Source organism: Ilyonectria robusta (assembly GCF_021365365.1).
Source record: "Ilyonectria robusta strain PMI_751 chromosome Unknown BGZ61scaffold_78, whole genome shotgun sequence".
NCBI lineage: Eukaryota > Fungi > Ascomycota > Sordariomycetes > Hypocreales > Nectriaceae > Ilyonectria > Ilyonectria robusta.
The window spans coordinates 71,897-85,690 of NW_025764512.1; the positions used below are offsets into that span (position 1 = coordinate 71,897).

At 47.8% G+C, this 13,794-nt stretch overlaps 6 protein-coding genes across 6 annotated transcripts; 3 read left to right on the plus strand and 3 right to left on the minus strand.

Annotated features, from left to right (window-relative positions):
* Nucleotides 1-77: 77 nt before the first annotated feature.
* BGZ61DRAFT_594972 (fungal-specific transcription factor domain-containing protein) lies at nucleotides 78-2,448 on the plus strand (the record flags this gene model as incomplete). The annotated part of the gene is made up of 6 exons (XM_046256874.1): nucleotides 78-252; nucleotides 314-456; nucleotides 545-801; nucleotides 851-1,762; nucleotides 1,824-2,215; nucleotides 2,271-2,448. 6 exons carry the CDS (start codon nucleotides 78-80, stop codon nucleotides 2,333-2,335), a joined length of 1,944 nt encoding a protein of 647 aa, XP_046093785.1. The 3' UTR covers nucleotides 2,336-2,448.
* A 423-nt stretch (nucleotides 2,449-2,871) lies between these two features.
* Nucleotides 2,872-4,463, plus strand: BGZ61DRAFT_575503 (Homogentisate 1,2-dioxygenase). Its single transcript, XM_046256194.1, has 2 exons — nucleotides 2,872-4,294; nucleotides 4,356-4,463. The coding sequence occupies exons 1-2, from the start codon at nucleotides 2,882-2,884 to the stop codon at nucleotides 4,452-4,454; spliced, it is 1,512 nt and encodes a 503-aa protein (XP_046093786.1). The 5' UTR covers nucleotides 2,872-2,881; the 3' UTR covers nucleotides 4,455-4,463.
* Nucleotides 4,464-4,898: 435 nt separating this feature from the next.
* BGZ61DRAFT_435734 (salicylate hydroxylase) lies at nucleotides 4,899-6,512 on the minus strand. Its single transcript, XM_046243997.1, has 4 exons — nucleotides 6,262-6,512; nucleotides 5,854-6,205; nucleotides 5,616-5,775; nucleotides 4,899-5,553 (listed from the first exon to the last, which is right to left on the minus strand). Exons 1-4 carry the CDS (start codon nucleotides 6,430-6,432, stop codon nucleotides 4,995-4,997), a joined length of 1,242 nt encoding a protein of 413 aa, XP_046093787.1. The 5' UTR covers nucleotides 6,433-6,512; the 3' UTR covers nucleotides 4,899-4,994.
* A 520-nt stretch (nucleotides 6,513-7,032) lies between these two features.
* On the minus strand, nucleotides 7,033-7,743 carry BGZ61DRAFT_487529 (uncharacterized protein; the record flags this gene model as incomplete). The annotated part of the gene is made up of 2 exons (XM_046249982.1): nucleotides 7,033-7,423; nucleotides 7,709-7,743. The coding sequence occupies 2 exons, from the start codon at nucleotides 7,741-7,743 to the stop codon at nucleotides 7,033-7,035; spliced, it is 426 nt and encodes a 141-aa protein (XP_046093788.1).
* A 2,137-nt stretch (nucleotides 7,744-9,880) lies between these two features.
* On the plus strand, nucleotides 9,881-11,386 carry BGZ61DRAFT_374818 (Saccharopine dehydrogenase-domain-containing protein; the record flags this gene model as incomplete). The annotated part of the gene is made up of 5 exons (XM_046242361.1): nucleotides 9,881-10,073; nucleotides 10,131-10,278; nucleotides 10,329-10,401; nucleotides 10,502-10,971; nucleotides 11,098-11,386. 5 exons carry the CDS (start codon nucleotides 9,881-9,883, stop codon nucleotides 11,384-11,386), a joined length of 1,173 nt encoding a protein of 390 aa, XP_046093789.1.
* Nucleotides 11,387-11,674: 288 nt separating this feature from the next.
* BGZ61DRAFT_511153 (uncharacterized protein) lies at nucleotides 11,675-12,616 on the minus strand (the record flags this gene model as incomplete). Its single annotated transcript, XM_046252105.1, has 2 exons — nucleotides 11,675-11,916; nucleotides 12,018-12,616. 2 exons carry the CDS (start codon nucleotides 12,614-12,616, stop codon nucleotides 11,712-11,714), a joined length of 804 nt encoding a protein of 267 aa, XP_046093790.1. The 3' UTR covers nucleotides 11,675-11,711.
* Between the last annotated feature and the right edge of the window lie 1,178 nt (nucleotides 12,617-13,794).

A 13,794-nucleotide genomic window follows, 5' to 3' on the forward strand; every position in this document is an offset into this window, starting at 1 on the left:
TTCTCCTTCCCACTCAGCGAGTTAACTGCCCCCGCCGTCGCCAGACCAGACATGCAGACCAGACATGCAGACCAGACATGATCCGGCCATCAAGCATCAATCGGGCATGCGAGGAGTGCAAGCGGAAGAAGACGAGATGCGACGGACATCGACCAGCCTGCGGTCTCTGTTCTCGGGCGGGGTTCACCTGTGCTTATCCGCGCCGAAAGCCTCGTGAACAAGGAAGCCAGCGCAAGACGCAAAACGCTCGTGGTGAGGGCCATCAACGCTGCAATCCTAAACTTAGCCCACCGTCTAACTAATCTTGCGAAAGAAGCGCTGCCTTCCAACCGAAGTGGGGAGGTGGCTGATCTCAACCAGCGACGTAGAGACCCAAGTAGGGCAGAATGCGCTCAGCTCACGCCCAACAGAGCGGACTCCGATACTGGAGACGACGACAACGAGGATACCATAATGGTACAGGCGCCTGCCTTGCTTTCAGACGCCGAGTCGACACAATGGTTGCTAGCCGATCAGGACATGTTCTCGTACCTTAGCACCGCAGTACCGGATATTTGGACGGTCCACGACGTTTCTGCCTTTGACCCTTCTATGCTGGAACATTCCCGTGCCCATCTTGCCCGACGACGCCGCCTCGGATCTGGTCTTGACGCCCGCAGACACTGGGCAGTCCCCCGCGTTGCGGATCGGGGATGCAGCGGGCAAAGGCAGTCAAACCTCCGTGATAACCCAGCATAATGCCATCGAGTCCCGATCGAGGCGATATGTCCTCGATGTCCCGCCAGAACTGGTCGTCTTTCTGTGGGTCTAATTCATTAGAGCTGATGGGAAGGGATCTAATAACGTGCAGCACCAATCTTTACTTTCAAAGAGTTCAAGCCTTCTTACCGCTGTTCCATCGACCGACATTCTACCAGAACTACGTCGATGACGAACTTGGTACCAAGTCCGAGAACCTGTCCGAGGACTTGGCCATCATCCTCTATGCCATGATGGCGCTATCCGCTCGATACCATCCATGCCCCTATTATGGCGATGCACCAAGTAAGGACCGCGGAGTCCGGTTCGCCGAGAGAGCTCAGGCCATTTATGACGAGCGCAGCAACGCCAACCGCCAGGAACCTAAGTCGCTGCGATGGCTACAAGGATGCATTCTCTTGAGTTTCTACAACCAAGCTTGCAAGCCCAAAGGGGGCGGCGACTCCGAAATCCAGTATTGTGTGCGATATGCGTACCAGCTGGGGCTACATAAGCTGGACAAACCTCAACCAAACCAGCCGCAATTGGCCGAGACCGATGCCGAGCAGTGGATACGACAAGAAGAACAACGGTGCACGTGGTGGTCAATCTGGGAGCTTGACTGTTTTAATGCAGTCACGGATCGTTGTCCGCTGCGTATCGGCCGCAAGAACATGCATGTCTTCCTCCCAGTATCCGACACTGCTTGGTTTAATGGCAGCCCTATGGACTCTTCGCTCTTCAGCGCCGATGTCATGCTCACATGGAAATGCCTTCGTGACAGCCCCAACCGGGACGAGTATGCGTGGTTTCTGATTGGCAACTACATTTTGATCAAGGCTCATGAGCTCGGACAACAGAGGACTTCATCTTGGGAAAGCATTGATATCCTGGAAATGGTACTATCCTCGTTTGCGCTTCTGTTCTACGAAGTCTTCTCGGGCTCTACGGGACGCTTGGCGTTTAGCGAATCGACGTATGCTAGGAATAATTGGCTGATATTTACCCGACTGAGCATACAGTCGTGAGTTCCTGTCACCCTTCTTGAGCGAGCGGAACCTTGGCTAATGTCTTTGCCATTTCAGGGCTCGTACTATTATCGCCCTCCTCAGGGAGCACATGTCTGCTGATCCCATCTTCACCGCCTCGAACCGCTTCCTGGACCACCGAGGCGCAGTTACATGGCCTAAAATGGGACCCGTCAACGTCATGGCGGATCCTTATCGGCCCATTATGCATGAGGTCTCGCACTTGTTCCAGAACTGGGCCCAGTGTCCCGAATATATCACCTACGCACCCCCAGCCATGGTCGGCGTCGTGGTGGGCGTTAAATGGATGAATTTCCGTCTCACTCATCATTTAGGCAACAGACCTGCGTCGGGAAGCGATGAGTTTCAGCCGACGATCCAGGAGGACCTGCTGGTCCTCGTGCTGAGCCATATGGCCCGGTACTGGAGTCTCGGAAGTCTTCTATTAAGTAAGAGATCCAGCCCCAAGTAGCTCAAGACAGTGCTCTGATCGGTATTCTCAAGCATTTGCAGGTACATCACGAGACAAGTATACTACGTGGAGGAGGAAGAACACAGCCTCCGGATGAAGACATCGGCTTTCGTAAGCGAGCCTAATGCTCGCTACCTGACTCATTGTTCATGAAATTCTGGCTTTCAAATCTTTCAGAAGGAGGAATGTTGCTAGCTAGTAGAAGCGAACTTATCAAGGCAGTCAACCTCGGCTATTGGCGAAGCTGTGGTACTCAGTCTTGATGACTGTCTGTTTTCTGCACGCCATCGCCAAAAAGAGGCATCGACCGACCCCCTCACGAAAGGTGGCGCGTCCATGTTTTTGTCCGCATTTGCTAGCGTGGTTCGGCACCACGGGTTTTGGAAACCCCGTGTCCACAGTCCATAACCCCGGATCCAAAGTCCACAACCCCGGCCGGTTTTCATCTACTTCCGCAGGCTGTGCGGGATCTCCGGGCCATGTTTGAGTCGAAGGTAATCCCGAGCCCGGGAGGTCAAAAGGCGCTCGCCTTGCGACGATAATTTAATACCTACTCTGGTAACTCAGACGAATCACCATCGAATCAGCAACACCCAAGATCAAGTCCAATCGTTCTGAGCCTCCTCGTGACTACACCAATACAATGGCGTCCCTACCTACCAGTGACCCTGCACCGTTTGACACCAGGACATTCCACTGGACGGACGCAAAGTCAACCAAGCCCACCCGACCTGAAGATCCCTATACCTATCTTCAAGGCTTTGGCAATGAGCACCAGTCGGAGCTCATCCCCGGGGCGCTTCCGATAGGGCAGAATTCGCCCCAGAAATGCCCGTATGGCCTGTATGCAGAACAGATCACGGGCTCGTCCTTCGCGGCCACTCGCCACTCCACTGCGAGAAACTTTGTTTATCGCCGTCGCCCTGCGGCTGTACACGACGAACAAAAGGTCATTGAAGGGAACAGCACTCTTTGTGCCTCCTTCTTGCCTGGTGGCGGGCGGCTGCAGTCCACCCCGTCTCAGTTCTCATGGAAGGCATTTGGTATTCCGCCAAAAGACGGTCCTTCGGTAGATTTCACTCAGGGGCTTCACACTCTTGGTGGCAGTGGGCATCCCAACCTCCGCGAGGGCATTGCTTATCATGTATTCACCATCAATACCAGCATGCCAAACAAAGCTTTTGTCAATAGCGATGGAGACTTCTTGATTGTTCCCCAGGAAGGCCACTTGGACATCACTACTGAGTTTGGCCACTTGTATGTCCAACCTTCTGAGCTCGCTGTGATCCAACGCGGGCTCCGTTTCAAGGTCGATCTCGTCGATAAGCATTCTCCAGCAGGTGGCCGTGGTTACGTGATCGAGACCTGGGGAACAACATGGGAACTCCCTGAGCTCGGTCCCCTAGGGGGGTACGGACTAGCAAACGCTCGCGACTTTCTCTTTCCGACTGCAGATATAAACTTGACATCTTCAGGACCTTGGACTATTATTACGAAACACACCGACAAGTACTATGCCATTTCACAGGGACACTCGCCATTCGATGTAGTTGCCTGGCATGGCAACTATATCCCTTATAAGTATGATATGACTAAGTTTGTCTACCAAAACTCCGTCTCTGTGGACCACACGGATCCATCTATCAATACTATCCTTACCGCTAAATCTCGCGATGAGCAAGCCCCCTTGTGCGACTTCCTTGTTTTTGGTCCCCGCTGGGATGTTGCGCAAAACACTTTCCGTCCACCCTACTTCCACCGAAACTGCGCCTCTGAGTTCTTGGCCAAGATCTACGGCAGTTCTGGAGGCGGTCGCTCGGAGCTGTTTGTACCTGGCGGCGCCAGTTACGAGGCCGGGTTTACACCTCATGGGAACGCTGACCTACGAACCATGGCTGCTATGACGGCGGAGCTGAAACCGATGCGTGTAGGAGAGAAGCAGTTGACAATAATGCTGGAAAGCTGCCGGAGCTTGCTGTTTACAGAATGGGCTCTCAAAGACTCCAAAGCACTCGTCGCGGAGGATATCCCAGCTGATGCTTGGGACTTAGTGCCGGTAAGTCAAAGAGACCTTTCAAATGTCACTATTAGTGCCTATCTCCTGACACCCTCAACAGGACAATTTTGGGAGACATCCCGAGGCCCTGGAGCATCTACGAAGACTACAAAACCGGGGTAGTGGTAGAGCCTCCCCGGATGCTGAAAAGGGTCAGTAGGTTACGAACAGTGCTACCATGGGTGTATAAGTTGTAGAAAAGCACCTACGGCCATCTCCTCAAATTGGTTATCCATAACCTCATGAAGTCTTCATGGGTATCATTTGCCGGGCAGTTATAAGTTTGAATGTTCAAGTTAGTAGATTTGAACGCTCAATATAATTCAGCCTCCATTTCCCTCAACTGTTTGTATACAGTCTCTTCCGCCTCGGGATTGTTCATTGTGTATGTCTAATCGCTGCGGTGTTGCAACTGGGGCGGGGGAAAAGCATGCTGAATGAACATGCTTGTAGCACATTAGAGTTTGTTTTTATTGTTGCTACTGTTGGTGTACTTCTTAGAATCAAGTCCTAGCCCAACAGGCAAGAGGATCGAAATGGTCGAGATTGACAGGCCTGTGGTGATCCTATTGACAAGACTCTTGGGCATGGTTTGGTTATTTCCCTTTCGTTATCCGTAAACTGTTTTAAATTTTTCTTTCAAAGCTCTGTAATTGGATGGTTACAGGATTTCTAGTTCAATTGTCTCACTGCGTGATATTCAAGCAATTATCACGGCATTCCTCGCTGCGCCCTTGGCATCATAGTCCCAGGACCAGGTCGTGCTTACCTCCGTCCCTGCATCTTTGCCATGCCATGCATCTGCATCTATCCGCGCTCCCGTCATGATAGCCGTACATCTTGGCTTCCTAAGTTCCTCGAAACTTGCTAGGGCGGCAGGGATCCCAGATACACTCTTTGCTCGTGACAACAACTCAGCGACGGCTGCGCCGTCCTCGATTCCCATCCCCGCGCCTTGAGCTGCAGATGGAAGCATAGCATGGGAAGCATCCCCCAGAAGGACAATTCTTCCTCCCGGGAAGATCCATGACTCAAGGGGCGCCAAGTCGCAGAGCCTCCATTCAAGGACGTCTTTCGGGAGGTGTTTGAGAATGGTCATAAGCCTTGGTTCCGCATCATAGTTCTTCAGAACTTCGGACCTGTCGATCTTAGCGACGTATTTGGAGTCCTTGGTATGTACTGCTGGCTGAGTTGTTACGATGTTGTAGTATTCTCCTTGACGGATGGGATAAGCTACAACGTGTTTGCCCTCACCAACCCTGTTCCGCAATAGTCAGCTTTAGTTCAGGCTGAGGCACGATAGATTTGCCCCTTAACCCACCACACATGAGTTGTTTGTGCCTCCCAGGATATATAATCCTCAAGTTCAGGAATCTGCTTCAAGGTCTCACATGGAATGAGAGCGCGGAATGCAGAATTTCCACTCGGTCGCGGTTCGCTAATCCCACCAAGCAGACTCGATCTAGCAGGGGAGCGATATCCTTGGTCACGTTGTGAGTAATTGGTTCACAATACCATGTTGAAATGAAACATAGTGACTTGAAGGTGAAGCAACATACCATCCGCCGCAAGTATCACGTCTGCTGTCAAGACCGTGCCTTCCTCTGTGATGACGGCAGGCTTTGAGGGATCGTAGGCCTTGATTGGAATTCCCATGCGGATCTGAACTCCCAGCTCTCTTGCTCTATTGAGAAGCACTGTATGCAGATCCGCCCGGTGCATCTGCCAGAGAGGCCAGCCAATCTTAGCTTGAAGCTCAGAAAATTCCATCACCTGTAAAGTCTTTCCATCCTGTAAATCGACAAAAACGGTCCTTTGCTGTTGAGCCGCGTATTTCTCCATCTCTTCTTGAAGGCCCATCTCACAGAGGATGCGAGTAGCGTTGCCTCCGAGAAAGACACCTGCACCGACCTGTATCTTTGTGAGCATTTCAGTCCTGCAGAAGGTATACTTTCATTGGCACTTACGTGGGTAAACTCGGGAGATGCCTCAACTACCACGACATCGAACCCTTGTTCTCGACAAGAAATGGCAGCAGAAAGTCCGGCGACACCGGATCCAACGATCAAGACATTGAATGTCAAGGCGTCAGATGCGGGCGACTCGCCAGGCAATGATGGCTTTTCAGCAGAACCCATTATCTCTGAATGCGATTGTCTAACTCCCAAACATGCTGGTTTGCGCGTCCTCTACATCCCAGGATCAAAGGAGCCCATTTGTACCTGCTCATTCCCGGAATCTGCGAAGACGGGGTTTTCCGGCATTTCAACGCCAATCACAAAGACGTGGGTTAAACTCCGGGGTACTCAGGACAATTGTGGGGCCTCCGGACTTTGCGGAAGAAGATACACAGAGTCCGGAAATACACGATCCGGAAATACACGATCCGGAAATACACGACCCGGAGTAATCCGTACAATTTACCCAATTTACCCCAGTCTTGAGAGGAGTCCCCAGCAAAGTTCCGCTCGAAATTCTCGCGGTTTTCAGTTGTCGTATGCGACTTTCTACCCACACCCAATCCTGTGTCAAAACTCATGTAAGGAGGGAGCATTTTTAGCATAAGCTCCATTTCCATACCATGGCATTTCTCTACTATGGACCCTAACGCTTAAAGTATTGCCCCACGGTCGAAGAATCCGAAATCCCATTCTCAAAAGCCGAACTGTGCCCAGCAACTTCAATGACATTAATGACGTCAGCATCGCGGCCATTACCTCATTCCTTAATGTGCTCATCTAAGCCCTGGCGGTTGGTTTGATAATTCCAAGGCTCAGCGCCAGGCTTTTAACTATAGACAGGCGAGAATCGACGCCGTCAATGGCTAGGATAACCCATAGCTTGAACTCCAAGGCGGCAATTAATGCACAAAGATCCACCGGGTGGCATCCTAACAAAACGACGATGCTGTCGTGAACAGTTCGCGAGTTCAATATGCCCAATACATTGTTTGCAGTGACGAAGTTTGTATGGAAGATGTCTGCCATGAGACATAGCTTCGGGCCTTCGATGCCTTGAGGCGCCCTGGCCAGATTAGTGTCTGCAAGTAGCACCCTAACGACTTCGGCCACAGCCCCGTCTAGCAGTAAGTATCCAAAGAGGGTTCCCTTCTCGCATCGCAAGGAAAAGCTTTGGAGACAATAGAAACACGTTCCACAGCCGAGTGTGAGCGGGCTGACAAGGAAGTCGCCAGGCTTCAACTTCTAGGCGCGTAAGAGGCGGCGCCTGAGGAGTCCAACCTGTGCCGCGGCCTGTCACTAAAATGTTGATTGCGTGTGCTCCAGAGACTTAAGAATTCTAAATAAAGAGATTATCCCCAATACTGTCCTGCATTGAAGAACAGACGAAACGCTCGGCATCGCTCTTGTACCGAAGCAGCCCAATTCCCCGTCCTTTCCCCGAATCCCGGGTTACATCCCGACGGAGACAGGCGCCTCGGCACGGCACATAGTTATTTGGTGTTGCGGAGAAGTCGAGACCCATTGCACTGCTTATGTTACCGTCATCGCTCTAACCGTTACGCCACAGGGCAAAAGATTGGGCATTGATCGCAATTGTAGCAATCAATGAGGTGCACCGCCAGCTGCGTCATCAACTGTCCGGGGGACCAGGTCATGACAGTGAAGTGTCGATCCTGGTACGTGCAGTGGTTTATATAGGGAAAGTGTCACATTCAGTATATGGTATTTGCACTACGTACTAGCGGCGTACGCATTCCCTTTTCCCTTAGCTGGAAATGCGACAGGATGATACCATCAGGAGGAGCATGAGTCCTTATGGAGAAATACCCCATTTCTCGTATGTTGCTCCTCCGCTTATTGAGAGCGTCTGGTTTAGTCATCCTGTATGCCTTATTTGCTGTCGTAGCCAACGCCTGCATCCAACGGGGGTTGTGTTGTATAAGACCGAGGGCCTGTCTTAGCATAGGATAACTTTTAAAAGCCCCTCTGTAATTTACCTTACTTCACACTAACTAAACTTAATTATCCATCCTACTGACCTGGTTCCGTTTATTTACAGTAGCTTATGTATTTATTCTAGCTGGAGAAGCTACTAAATAGTGCAAATTATATAGTATTTATACTTTAGTATACTTAAATACAACTAAGTGCTACTATTATATATACTACTAAGGTAAGTAGGGAGTTAGTTAACTATATATCTATATAGATATCTTCTTTAATCTATTTTAATTTGCTAATATAGATAGATTTATTAAGGTATAAATTATAGTACTTAAAGTATATTAATCTTAATAAAACATTCTAAAACTATCTGTATATAAATATATAATAATTATTTTTATAATTAAATTAACTTAGCTATAAATTATAAATTATAGTATATTAACTAATAATATAAATAAGTTTTTTATTACTACTACCACAGACTGCTCAGTTTATATCTAAGCTATAACAAATTATAACTAGTAAAAAGAAAGATTAATATAGCCTAGCTAAGTTAGAACTGGTAACATTAGTATAGTCTGTGCCTCTATATTAAGCCTCTATCTGTAATAATACATCACCCAACTCCTACTGCTAAATTCTCAAGCTAAAATTGCAAAAAGCCTTTAAGAATATCTGAAGAATACTATACAACCTATTCCTGAGAGTATGGCAATTAATCAGCTCGGCTGTACGTGCCGGGGAGGTCAGGCAGCAGCTGGCAGGGCTAGTATAGGCAGAAAATCTAAAAACAAGATAGCCGTCCTTGGACTGAGCAAGCAGACGGGCGTGCAGCAAGCTGGCTGCAGGAGTCAGCCTAGCGTACGGAGGCGGCGGACAGAGTGGGAGATCATCAATGACGACGAGGAGCTTGAGCATTCGCTGAAACGCAGACGCTAAAGCTTCTGTAAGCAGCCTGCCACTTTAACACCTTCAGTCGTGCTAAGTTTTAGTAGCAAGGGAAACTGTGAGGATTGTATCAATGTGCGAGTGTAATTAGGTCTACGAAACCGTTCCAGGAGGCAGTGCAGCCAGCATCATCTATGGGACCGAATGAAACAGTGTTTCATGCCTTCATCCCAACTTTGTCAGCTGCCAGTCAATCCCAGTTTTGTAGCTGCTTGTGCAATTGAGGGCTTATTTAATCCGCTCGAGTTTCGTAAGGAGTCTTTTCTCGCGGAACATAATGTTTCTACGCAACAAATTTGCCACGAGAAGCTTGTTTCCGTCCGTGGTAGACATCGTGTGGCTGACGAACGGGCCAGCGACAGAGCGCCTGTAACGCGGCGTCCGTAGCAAAGTGGTTCGGCGCGCATATCTATTGCCTAAAAATTAGAGGAAGGTGGTAATTCATCATAACCCTACCACCGGAAATAGTTCCTCCCGTTATACCAATCCGAATTCCCGTGACCTTGTCACGGTCTTAGAAAAGTCCGCGGAGGCCGGACTTGCTGTAATGCCGAGAGGTACGCGGAGAAAAACGTGGGGCCGGCTGTCCTTCTGGCATTTAGTGGTGATACGGTCCCATAACAGCGAACTGCTTTCATTAAAGCTCTGATTGCAAGATTTTTTTCAAAAACTCATCTTGCTACGATTCGCCCTTTGTCATGGTAATTATCACGACTCTCTCAATTCCAAAATGGCCAGCGAATCTCGACAATACGAGCTGGTTCTGCTCGGAGCAACTGGTTACACGGGCAGGCTTACGGCGGAGCATATCACCACTCACTTGCCAACCGACCTTAAATGGGCCATCTCCGGGCGCAATGGGACGAAGCTCACCCAATGTGCCGAGGAATTGAGGAAGTTGAACCCAGATAGATCTCAGCCTGGTAGGTCATGCTCCTGAGACCGGATCTCGGATCATCTCTACTCACGCCTATCCCAAGGTATCGAAATCCTTGAACTCAATAATGAGGAGCTTGATACTCTTGTTAGGAAGACCCGCCTAGTTATTACCACAGTTGGTCCATTCATGCAGTACGGCACGCCGGTTGTAGAGGCGTGTGCGAAGAATGGCACTCACTACGTTGACTGGTAAGGTAGATCTTCCCTGTATCACCTTCAGAAAGTCTAACAATTCACAGCACAGGCGAAGTCCCGTGGGTATTTGACATGATTAGCAAATATCATGACATGGCACAAGCCAGTGGTGCGATTGTAAGTCTCTCAGACGTTATTATATCATTTAGCCAACTGCACGTCCCAATCGGTTCCCATGTCATATGAAATTAGCATTTACTAACATACTAGTTACAAGATGATCCCTCAATCAGGATTCGATAGTGCTCCAGCCGATCTCATCGCCTTCGTTGTAGCCACGCATCTGCGCCGCACCCTCAACGTGTCAACGGCCGAAGTGCTCACATCTGTCGACGTGAGATCAAACCCCTCAGGCGGCTCACTCTTGACAGCACTTTCCATGTTCGACTTCTACAGTTCCTCTCAAATTGCCGATTCCTACAAACCATTTGCTCTCTCGCCCGTCCAACCACCTGTATCCAGCGCTCCGCCCTCTCAAAGCTTCAGGACAAATTTCTTCGGTACTCGATATGATAGAGAACTCGGATTCCTTGCCGACTGGTACCAATCAGCCATGGATACCGCTGTTGTGCAAAGGAGTTGGGGTTTGCTTGCCGGAGGGGAGGCATACGGCCCAAACTTTAGGTTTGGGGAGTGGATGGCTGCCAAGAGCAGCTTTCATGCAACTATGGTCCACCTTAAAATGGCGTTCGGCATGACCATAGTTTTGCTAAGCCCTGTTCGGTGGATATTGAAGAAGTTGGTGACTCGGCCTGGAGACGGCCCAGCGCCTAAGTAAGTGCTCTGTATCCCTTGATCAATCCCGCAATAGAGATCTGACTTTGAAATCAGGGCAGCCAAGAACGATTATGCCCATTTTAGGGCAGTTGGCGTCGCGGACAGTCCAAATCACGAGCGCGTTGTTGCGACCTTGAAGGTGAAGGGCAGTTTGTATTCCTTTACTGGGCTGGCTATTGCAGAGGCTGCGATGGTAATTTTGCGCGGTGGTGAAACAGAGGCGAAGAAGTTGGGAGGAGGCATCTTGACACCAGCGACTCTAGGTGACGAATATGTGGAGAGGCTCAGGGCGGTCGGTGTCGAGTTCGACGTCAAGATTCTATGAGTTTATCGCGCTGAAACATCATATTAGCATTCTGCGTTCTTTCAAGTTCAAGAGTGGTGATTGATCCAAGCTCTTGTCGATAGGCATAGACCCTTGAATTGACCATCTAATAGACTTATGGACATCTGAAAGACATGAGGGATATTGGAACCTGCAATTTATAACTTTCTCACATGGTTTTCAATCCCATCGAGCTCTATCAGTGCCGCTGTTAATTGCGCCGAATTCAGCAACTGCCTATTTCGGAGACTAGTTGGTTCAAACACCCGTCGAACATAATAATTTCAAGTCGCCACAGCCCACTGACTGTTATCAGGGTTCTTGTCTAGGCAGTAAAGCCACCATCAACAGTATATACAGATCCAGTAATGAACGAAGCGTGTTCGCTGAGAAGGAAAGCTACCAGGTTTGCGACTTCCTCAGGTTGTCCAGGTCGGCCCATTGCCGCGCGGTGGGCGAAAGGGTCGTCCGACTCACTGGAAGTGATTTCCGCGGGGCCTTGTTGGATCATTGGTGTCAAAATAAGTCCCCTAGCAGGTAACCCCCACGTTAGACCATCCGGTAACGCACCACAAATCATGAGATATAACAAACACGAGAAAGAGGGTAAGAAAATGGAAGAGGGACATACGGTGCAATGGAGTTCACCCTAATCTTATCGCTCGCCACCTCCCTCGCGACAGATTTAGTGAGCCCGATGATCCCGTGCTTGGTTGCCGCGTAGGCACTCGCGCGCTCTCTGCCAACAATACCCACAACGCTTGCCGCGTTAACAATGCTTCTGTCCTTGCTCATTGTCCCTCGTTCCCATCTCCCATTGGCCAACCGCTTCATGGCCTTGACCTGCTCCGACACGCAAATCATCGTCCCCGTCAGGTTTATTCCAACCACGGAGTCCCATTCCTCGTCCGGCACATTCTCGACGGTTTCAAAAGACCCGCCAATTACTCCCGCCATGTTTGCAGCTCCATCAAGACTACCCAGCTCGTCAACTGTGCGCGCGATCCAGGTAGCAACAGCGGACCGTGAGCGCACGTCCAAGGCATGAGTCAGGACTCGGGCCGAAGGACTTTCCTGTTTGATAGACTCGGCGGCCGCGGCAAGGTTTGCTTTGTTGATGTCCGCCAGAGACACAGCAGCACCCTGTTTAGCAAGAAGCTTGGCGGTCGCAAGACCGATACCAGACGCACCACCAGTGATCGCGAAGATTCTTCCTGCGGGAAAAGCCATGTTCAGGGTTGGAACAGAGATGAAGAAGCAGCTAGAATGCTAGATTGAATGAATATTCAATGGAGTCGCCGCTCGTAAAGATTAGGGGTATAGATAATATTGCCAATGCGGTAGTTCAGGGGAACGATAATTGATATTAAATATTGAATGGCTTTGAATAAAGCGCGGAACTCCCGTCCGTCATGGTGACTTCGGCGTTATCATCTCGCCAAGACACGGGCATTGCGGCAATATGCTTATATAATCTAAATTTGAAGGAATCCACGGCTTTTTCACTGCGGCTTTTACTACAGCTTCTTACGAGCAGGGTTAGACATCTTACGAATGGGAATCGAATCGATAGATTTATTCGGTGCTAAGTCTTACGAATGTCGAATCGAATTTCTTAACATTCGATTCGATATCGAATCTGCGGCGCGCCTGTTCGATTCGATGCGAATTAAATGTAACTTATCCTGTTTGATATTTAAATGTATTAATTTGAATATAGAGTATCTTATTTAATATTTAAACTGAGTAGAATATTATATAATTTGATATTAAATTAATTAGCTTTATTTATTTAATTAGAAATTAATTAATTTAGTTAAATAAATAATTATAATATTTAAATTATATTTAAAAAGTAGATTTAGTGTAATTTATAAATATATTAAGAGGTTATTAATATCCTTTTTAATAACTAAATAATATATAATCTATTAAAAACTAGAAAATTAATATATTTTATAATACCTCTAATATATATAATAAGCAAGTAGGATAAATAAGTAAGTATAATAAAAATCTCTTAACTTATATTATTTCTATTTAATTAATTAATTCTTAACTATATACTATATCAAACTTAAATATTAAGGCTAGAATTCTTCTTACTTTTTAGATTCTTTAAAATAACCTAAAATTAAAGCTTTAATATACTATAGAAATTTATAAAGTTAGTTATATAATACTATAGTACTAGTAGAAGAGTATTCTTTCTATATATAATACTATTTCAAAATTACACTAACTATCTAATCTAGAGAAATAGATTATTATTTAGTTTATTCTTAACCTGGATTTATAAGAATTTCCTTTGTAATTATATAATATTAAAGAAATAGCTAACTAACTACTTACTAACTATAATATATTATTTATTAGTAAGTACTGGATTTTAAATTTTATTAGATAAT

Excerpts from the sequence above, each read along its gene's own strand:
- BGZ61DRAFT_575503 (XM_046256194.1), top strand. The coding sequence starts at position 2,882 with ATGGCGTCCCTACCTACCAGTGACCCTGCACCGTTTGACACCAGGACA. Across the intron at positions 4,295-4,355 it reads ATGCTTGGGACTTAGTGCCG|GACAATTTTGGGAGACATCC; the intron begins GTAAGTCAAAGA and ends CACCCTCAACAG.
- BGZ61DRAFT_435734 (XM_046243997.1), bottom strand. The coding sequence starts at position 6,432 with ATGGGTTCTGCTGAAAAGCCATCATTGCCTGGCGAGTCGCCCGCATCT. Across the intron at positions 6,206-6,261 it reads CATCTCCCGAGTTTACCCAC|GTCGGTGCAGGTGTCTTTCT; the intron begins GTAAGTGCCAAT and ends ACAAAGATACAG. Across the intron at positions 5,776-5,853 it reads CGTGATACTTGCGGCGGATG|GATATCGCTCCCCTGCTAGA; the intron begins GTATGTTGCTTC and ends AACGTGACCAAG.